The 9413-nt window shown below is 38.6% G+C and overlaps 1 protein-coding gene across 1 annotated transcript; it reads right to left on the reverse strand.

Moving 5' to 3' along the window:
- Positions 1-6032: 6032 nt before the first annotated feature.
- On the reverse strand, positions 6033-8572 carry LOC107647113 (uncharacterized). Its single transcript, XM_016351235.2, has 4 exons — positions 7141-8572; positions 6609-7008; positions 6260-6512; positions 6033-6148 (listed from the first exon to the last, which is right to left on the reverse strand). Exons 1-4 carry the CDS (start codon positions 8028-8030, stop codon positions 6033-6035), a joined length of 1659 nt encoding a protein of 552 aa, XP_016206721.2. The 5' UTR covers positions 8031-8572.
- Between the last annotated feature and the right edge of the window lie 841 nt (positions 8573-9413).

Below are 9413 nucleotides of genomic sequence, written 5' to 3' on the forward strand. Positions count from 1 at the left end.
CTCCACGTTAGCTTCCACGTTAACTAAGTTAACGTGGCTCATTGTGGCTTAGCTCAACGTTAGTGACAAAGGTAAGTGTCACTAATGTTGGCTTCTCTTTTGCTTCTCAACGTTAGAGTCCATGTTAACTGAGTTAACGTGGCTCTTAACGTGGCCAATTGTGAGCTTGGTCCAACGTTATTGACAAAGGTAAGTGTCACTAACGTTGGCTTCATTTCTTTCTTCCACGTTAGAGTTCACGTTAACTTAGTTAACGTGACTCTTAACGTGGGCTATTATGGCTTTGAGGGCGTTATTGGCGATTACTTTTCTCATTAACTTTGCAAGTTAGCTCCCATTGCACGTTAGAGGTCACGTTAGTTAGACTAACGTGGTTGCTAACGTGGTTCTTCCTTGCTTCCTTTGTCCTGAAATCAAGTAATAAAGTGCATCAAAGCTCTAGTCCCAGTCATGGGAAATGCATCATCCAATTTGTCATTAAATTCATGTAAAATCCTCATGAAATCATGTAAAGTGCACAATGTATGCTTGAATCAAGATGTAAGTGAAATTCTACCCAAAACTTGCTTATTCCCTAAGAAAATGCATAAAACTACCCTAAAAACAATAGAGAAAATGTCAGTGAAACTGGCCAAAATGCCCTGGCATCACAACACCAAACTTAAAGCTTGCTTGTCCCTAAGCAAGTACTGGAACAAGAGAATGATGAATGGAATGCCAAGAGAAATGAGTCATTATTGTGGAAGTTATGTCCTTTGGTTTTATGGTGGTTTCATGCATAGTAACTTAGGTTCATTCCTTCATTGGCTTTCAGACCTTTATCATGTCCTAGAACACTCACTTGATTGCATCCCATGAGACTTTTATGCATTGATCCTTTTTGTTATTTCAGGGCTTGTTTGTGTTCTTAGACTAGGTGCTCTGTGAGGGGGTGACTCTTTAAGATAAGCCTTCAGCCAGTACTCCCGAACCAGTTGGTTCAAGGTGCTAGGTGTTGAGACACCCCTAAGGACTTACTCCCTCAAGTCTCTTTCCCCATACATACACACCACAGGCACATGGTTTGTTTACTTTCTTTCTTGAGACCTTGGTGTCCAGCACCTCTTTGGGTTACTAAATGTTCTGTAGCAAGTTTGCTCTTGATAGTGAATTTTCAGTTGATAATCCCGGGTTAGTTAACCCAAGTTACCAAGTGATGAAGCCTCCTACGAACTTATTCATCTAAGCAGATCCTTGGTACAGGAGCACCACAGACACATCTCTCAAGTTTCAAACCCTTGGTGCCTAGCCTTATTCTTTATTAACTTTTCTTTCTTTTTCAACTCTTATTGTTCTTTTCCCCTTTTTCTTATTAGGATCTTGTTATTTAGCTAGTCTCATGGGGTGTGTTTCAAGCATATGATTCAGGCCAGATAGTTATCTTCCCACCTTGTGGTTGAACCAACTTAGCTAACTTATGACCACATCACAAACTAAGGAATTTACTCCACAATATGAACTCCACTCTGGTCTTTGATAACACACATTCTCTTTTTATTTGATTAAAAGGACAAGCATACAAGTAAGCAAAGTAAGGATACAGTGACATCTAGACAGCACACATATGACCTAAGCAGTGAAAAACTTAAAGACAGAATTGAAAATTTCTAACTATCATGGAAGCATGTTCTATTTCATACATGATCTTCCTTATTTAAAGCATTAAAACAGATGGACAAAGGAGGGAACTCCACCACCTTTTACTCATGGGATTGCCCATGCTCTTTCTCTTGCTTGTCCTCTTTGTGTCTACTTGTGCTTCCTTGCATCTGTGCTAGTCTGGCTCTTTTCCAGTCTTGAAGTGCCTTCTTTACTGATTCATGACTCTTCTCCACCCTTACTCTTTCTTCTCATGCTAACTCATCCTTCACTTCATCATATTTTGTGATTCCCGGATGTACATTAGGTAGCTGTCCAACTAAGTATCCAAGCCTTGCTAGCATGTTTACATGATTTCCACTTTCACTCATGTAAACCCCTTCAGAGAATGCCCTGTGCTCGTCAAAGAGTTCTGCTTGTTCTATTTGTTTTCGATGCATCTCATGTATGTGTGCACCTTGATGTGCTTGGATGTTGACTAGCTTCTGGAGAGATTCTTGTTGTTCAATTTGCCTTTGTTCTATCCTGTGGAAAGATTCACCCCATTGTTTTCCTTGTTCCAATTGCCGCTCCATCCTTTGCTTCTCCCACTCCCCTTGTTGATTTGTCCATCTAGCAAATGATTCTTCTTGGCGGTTCATCATTTGTAGCTGGAGCTCCTTCTGTGCCTCTTGATTTGCCCAATATTGCCTAGATAAGCCATCAATGGCTTCTTGTAATTGGTGCATGTTCAAGGTGGCTGGGGCTTGCTCTTCTAGGTCTTGTCCTTCTACTACTTGATGGGCTGGCCTCTTCCTTGGCTTTTGTTGAGGTAAGGGGGATGCAACAACATTCATCCTTTGGACTGTAATAGGAATGCCCTCTTTGATCCACTCGGGGTCTTCATCTTTAAACACCACCCCAGCCTTGTCACAGAGTCTGAAAATAGTGCTGGGGTAGCCTAACTTTCCTCTAGAATCGCTATTCTCGGCCCTCTTCCTAATGCCTTGGGCTATGAGTTCATGAACCTTGATCTCTCATCCTTTGAGTATGCAGTGTACCATTGTGGCTCTTTTGAGATTCACCTCTGAGTTGTTCCCTGCGGGGAGGATGGATCTCCTTACAATTTCGAACCACCCCTTTGCTTCAGGAATGAGGTCCCCTCTCTTAATGAACCTGGGTTTCCGTTCGGAATCTCACATCCAGTCAGCACCTGGTACACATATATCTTGCACAATCTGGTCATAATTGGGGTTGTTATCAATTTTTGAATGATAGCTATCCTCCTCAAATGGTATAGACCGCAACTTTAAAGCTCTCATGACACTCATGGGACTGAAATCCACGGTCTTTCCTCTTACGAAACTTGTATAAGACTCATCTGCCTTATCATACTGAACAACATTTGCATAAAATTCTCTTACAAGATTTGCGTTTACTCTAGTGACCGGATCAGTGAGGAGCTCCCATCTTCTCTTTTCCACCTTCTTTGTGATTTCGGGACACTCAGTCTTTCTGACTTGAAAGCCCAGCTCGTAGACGATCTCTTTATCAACCATCCATCCGTACTGTAATGCATGATAATAAGTTCTAAACTTCTTTTCATCAAAAGGACGTTGCTCCATAGGCTCCTTTCCCTTTCTTCTTTTAGAGCTTGATGATGCCATGAGTGACTTTTGAAAAGAAAGGGTGTGGAGAATGGGCTTCGGTTGATTAGGATTCGGTGCAATGAAGGAATTTGGATGCAGAAGGTGTGAAGTGTGAGAAATGGCACTTTGGGTGTGAAGGGGAGGTACGGAGTAGGACTCACTTATATAGGGAAGTGAGGAGGCAATGAAAGGTGTGGATTGCCGTGGTAGTTGTTTGATGGACGGTTGGGGTTTTGTGTGGAATAAGCACAAGGATTGCCAACTTTATGATGGGGTTGGTTCAGTTTCCAAGTTTGTTCTTCTTCCAATGTTGCATGGCAACCATTCCCAATGCATTCCCCCTTGAGACACGTGCAAAATATTCTTCCTTTTGTGTTATCCAAACCCTTCAATGCCCCATCAATGATCCTACAAATTAAAAAAAATGATTAAAAACACACTTGTAGGAAGTGACGGCAAAATTTAAAGAATAACTACTTTTTAAAGTTTTTGTTTTAACTAACTAAGTGCCATTCATTAGTGCAAACCAACTGACTAGCTCAACATCCATGTGTACAACATTTGTAACACCAAACTTAGTTTGGTGCCGTGTGATGTAAAAGAATTGTTCAAGGCCTCTAAGAGTGACATGATGTGGGTTACATTGATGTTCTCTTAGTGTGCCTTGAACACCAAACTTGTTCTTCACTATATGTTGCACATAATGACTCATACAAATGCATATCAAGTTGATTTGAAATTCATGAACCTTGCATTATTAACTAATCTAAAAGCATATAAAACATGGGTTGCCTCCCATAAAGCGCTTCTTTAGCGTCACTAGCATGACGTTTTGCCTTTATCAGGGTGGTTGGTAATGCTTCAGATCTTCCCCTCTTGCAGTAGACCTATATCCATTGGCTTCATCAAGGATCTCCACATGTTCTAAGGAAGGAACTCTGTTAATGGTGAAGACCTTAGGTAACTGAGATGGGATAGTGGGGAGATGAGGTGGAATATCTGGGAAGTAGGCTGAGATCACTTTATCCCCCGGAGAAAAGTCCTCTGTAGGGATCTTCTTGTTCCTCCACCTCCTTAGTGCCTTCTTCTTTGTCCCTTTTGATGATGCCTTGCTCTTTATGACCTCCTCTTCTAAGAAAATTTTGTTGTTGGTCTCACATGACTCTGGTGGTTTAGGTTCCTCCTGATTTTTCTTAAGCTGTGACAGTTGCTGAGTTCCTTGTTCATCAACTAAGGGGTTTCCCAGAGGTGTTGTTTGTGCTTTAGTGCTTGCTTCTTCCCTCGGTATCTCATTATGATCTTTGCTTGGTTCTTTGTTCTCTTGATCTATTTCTTGTGAGAGTTTGAAGACATTGAAGCTGAGCTATTCATCATGGATCCTCAAAATTAGCTTTCCTCGCTCCACATCTATGAGTGCTCTGGCTATAGCTAGGAATGGTCTTCCCAATATGATTGGGTGAGTGTGACTCTCTTCCATGTCTAAGATGACAAAGTCTGATGGGAAGAAAGTATTTCCCAACCTTTATTAACACGTTTTCCACCACTCCTATTGCTTGTTTTTGAGTTTTGTCAGCCAGCCTGATGACTACATCTGTGGGCATTATCTCATTGATCTGCAGCCTCTTTATAAGGGATAAAGGCATTAAGTTGATGCTTGCTCCCAAATCGCAGAGTGCTCTATCAAACAGTGTTTCTCCTATTGCACAGGGAATGTGAAAACTCCCTGGGTCCTTCCTTTTTATAGGCAACTCTGGTTGAATGAGAGCACTGCATTCCTTGTTCATCACTATTGTTTGTCCTCCCTTGAGTGAGCTTTTCCTGGTCAGCAGCTCCTTTATATACTTGATGTATGAGGGCATTTGTTAGAGGGCCTTGATGAATGGTATGTTTACATGGAGGGATGCAAACAGGTCAAGAAACCTTGAGTATATTCTCTTCTCTACAGCACCATTGAGTAATTGGGGAAAAGGTGCATAGAGTTTCAGCAGCTCCTTCTGTGTCAGCTCCTTTTGTAAAGTTTTGGGTTCTTGGCGATCTTTTTTCTGTTTCTCTGCTAATGTCTCTCCAAGTTGTTCTAGTGGCTTGTTTTGCTTTTCCTCAGTCTCCTTATTACTTGTAGTAACCATCTTGCAATCTTTCCATCTGACTTTCTTTGCTTCACCTCTCAGATTTTTCTCTGTGTCACTTGGGAAGCTATCAGTAGGTTTGGAAATCTTTTCAGATAAGTATCCCACTTGAAATTCCAGCCTCTTGATGGTGTCTCCCTGGTTCTTAATGCTAGCTCGCACCTCCTCTTTGAATACCTTATTATCTTGAATCTCTTTGCATATGCCCTCAAGCATAGTCTCAATTTCGGAGAGTCTATCTTTAGATGAGGGCAAGGTTGTCAAACTCGCGAGTCTAGGTAAACTCGTGGAGCTGACCTAGACTCGACTCGTAGACTCGACTCGTAGACTCGACTCGTAGACTCGTACGAGTTTACCTGTTATACATTTTTAAAAAAAATATATATATATCATGTATAATATATATATTTACTCAGATATAGACATTCAAACCTAACAATTTCAACATCAAAACACATAATAAATTAACCTAATACTAAAATTACAAGTTACAACAAGTACTTTGGATCACACATTTAAATCCTTCACAAGTATTTATCTAATTCAACATAAAACACACAATTACACAATCAAAGGTTCATAAGACATAACCAAAACACAAAAGAAAACAACAAAGCAACAATTAAATTTCTAATAAACTCTAAAACTCAAATCCTCCAATATCTTCATCTTCCATGGCATCAACATCATCATCTTCACCATCATCATCAGAAACATCATTTCTTTCAGCCTCAGGTTCAACACGGCCAACAAAATCTTCATCATCATTCACATGTTCATCTTCTTCCTCTATTAAATTTTGTTGTGGATCCCCAATAAACTCATTCTCACCTCCCTCACCCATGTTGAATTCATTACTATTCATACCTGGAATAGCAAATTCATTACTATTTGGATCATCATTAGTATTGTCATTCGTTGGCAAGTGAGAATGCTCAACACTTTCAGCAATATTTTCATTAACATCCTCAGTTATCCACTCATCATCAGAATGCACTGCATCAAATTCAAGTTCTGGACTTTTTCTAATTTGCTTGCCCTTTAATTTCAAATTATACATCACATACACTAAATCATTCATTTTCTTTTGATGCAACCGATTTTTTCTCTTTGTATGAACCTACAAACATATAGTGCCAATAGTTAATAAAAATACAAAAATTAAAATTAAAATAAATAATGAATAGTTCTAAGGAAGTAAGGAATAAGGAATTACCATTTTAAATGCACTCCAATTACGCTCACAACCAGATGAACTACAAGTTAAGCTTAGCACTTGGATATCAAACTTCTTTAGTTCTGGACAACTATCTCCATAGAAGTCCCACCACTCAGCAGGTAGCATGGTCTTCCTACTACTCTTTGCAGTTTCATTACCAAAGAGGCCTCTAGCATAATGAAAGTCAGGAAGCTGTAGACCAACCTTTTTCCTTTCTTCCTGGTTAGGAACCAGTTTTTTCAAACAACTATATAGACCAATCTTAATGTCAGCATCATCAACCATGAAATTTGGTTCATAGTGATAATGAGGATTAAGATAATACGCAGCTGCATGCAATGGTCTATGCAATTGACTTTCCCACCTTCCATCAATAATTTCCCATATAGGTTCGTAACTAACAATAACAATGCAAATGAATAAAAATAAGAAAATTAAATAAATAACTGAATATAAGAAGAAAACATGGTAACATGATACATTGATAATCAAATATTAAATCTTTCAATTAGTCAAGACTCAAGATTACCTCTTTTTAACACAACCGAAGTTAGTCTTGATTGTTTCTTTGGCGTTTCTCATGCCTTCAAAGATGAAACCCATGGCTGGTTTTTCATCCGAATCAACCAAGCGAAGGACTATAATGAGAGGAGCAGCAGTCTTGAGGCATATGACAATATTCTTCCATAGCCTACTATCCAAGGCCATGTTTTGGACTCTTATTCCTTCAGGCGTTGATGCAACCTTAGTTGTCTTCCAATCAGCAGAAGTAAACATAGTCATCAATGGTCCATTATTATCATGAAGACAAGTGAGAGTCAAATAGGCAGTGGCGAATCTTGTGGCACCTGGCCGAACCAAGTCTTTTCCCTTTGTAAAATTCCTCAACATGCTAATGAGCATACTCCGAGAGTAGATAAAAGTGGTGATTTTTCTTCCCTTTTTTATGGTTGTTTCATGCACCTTTAGCTTCTTTTCAAAATCCTCCAATATCAAATCTATGCAGTGTGCAGCACATGGTGTCCAATACAAACTTTTTCTAGTCTCCATCATTCTTTTTCCAGCAGCCTTATAATTAGCAGCATTATCTGTAACAATTTGGACTACATTCTCTTCACCAACAAATTCTACGGCATCTTCTAGCATTTTGACAACTTTATTCGTTGTTTTCGAGATGTCAGAAGTGTCCAATGAATAAAGAAAAACTGTTCTTTTAGGGCTGTTCACCAAGAAATTACAAATACTACGCCTTTTTTTATCAGTCCATCCATCCGACATGATTGAACAACCAGTTCTCTTCCACTCTGCTTTAAATTCAGTAAGCATTTCATCAACATTGTTCACTGCTTTCTTTAATTGGGTTTCTCTTAACTCATGGTAAGAAGGGGGTTTGTAGCCAATTCCATATCTCCCAACCATCTCACAAAACTTTAAAATTCGGGATTCTTAATAACATTGAAAGGAATAGCACTTGTATAGAAAAATATGGCACATTGTTGATCACATTGTTCCTTTAGATCCTTCTTCATCATTTGATTTATTGTTGATTGAACTTGAGCCCCTTTTCTTTTTGTGACAAAGTTGCGAATATCTTTCCCCTTTTGTTGAGAATTGTCCTTCTCCTTTTCTGTTTGTTCAGGATAATCCTCATCATCACCGAATCTTCTCTTCTTCAATGATGCTTCTTTAGCCTCCATACAGACTTTCAACATCACAGCCTTCACTTCTTCAGGTACTGAAGCACAAGGCTCTGAATCCTCTTTAGTACCGGCAAGATGATGCTTGAATCTATAAATCCCTCCGCTTATAGTCTTTGAGCAATAATTACACTTCACTTTTTTACCATTGCCTTGAACATCAATCCCATGTTTCCATCCTATATCACTTCTATTTCCAGTTGCATTTTTTCTCCTAGAAACAGCAGGTGTAGGTCTAGGAACACTAGGAAGCGAAGACCCTGTCCCTGAACCAATATTCTCAGACATTTTGTATTTTTATCCCTAAAAATCAACAACCCAAACAACAAATTCAGATTCAGATTATCCACTAACTAAATTCAGATTCAGATTATCCACTAACTAAATTCATAACTAACACTAGTTTCAGCTACACTTACAACAATAATGTTTAAAAGATGAAAAATTTTCAGCATCATAAGACTTAATCAATAATCATCATTCCAAATGCAGTACAGCAAGCAATACTTTTGTGATTCGGAATAATATACCACCCAGTTATGAGTTAACCCAAAAGTCTATTCTCATTGTCATATGAACCCCCTTTGAGGTCATCAATATGATCAAGCACAAACAAATTAAAACAATGGCAACCAGAGTCAACCACCAATACTCCAATACTCACTTTATCAAACAACAGATACATTTTCATTTAAACTAACAATTCAGACTTTAGACTTTCAATTAAACTAACACAGTAAGTCAGATTAGTCAGTAACACTAACTAACAATTCAGACTTGAGAGTTTCAATTCACTAATTCAGACTTCAGAATTTCAGTAAACTAAAGACTAAACATAACTACATAACAGAAGCAGAAAACAAAAGAAAAAAAATATATAGCAGAAGCACTATCCACACATTTTAACCATGATTGAAGCATGAAGCATGAAGTACAGATTACAGAAGCAGGCAAGTAGCATCAGTTTTTTTTGACACATTAATTTTTTTTTTACAGATCAAACGCAGATCAGGGCCTTAATAAATTTACAGAATTGAATAATTGCAACCAAAATTGTTAGCATTTGAATTAGTTTAATAAAATTACCTTGGAGATGGGTAGACTT

The sequence above is a fragment of the Arachis ipaensis genome, chromosome B6 (assembly GCF_059453495.1).
Source record: "Arachis ipaensis isolate K30076 ecotype BB chromosome B6, ASM5945349v1, whole genome shotgun sequence".
Taxonomy (NCBI): Eukaryota; Viridiplantae; Streptophyta; class Magnoliopsida; order Fabales; family Fabaceae; genus Arachis; species Arachis ipaensis.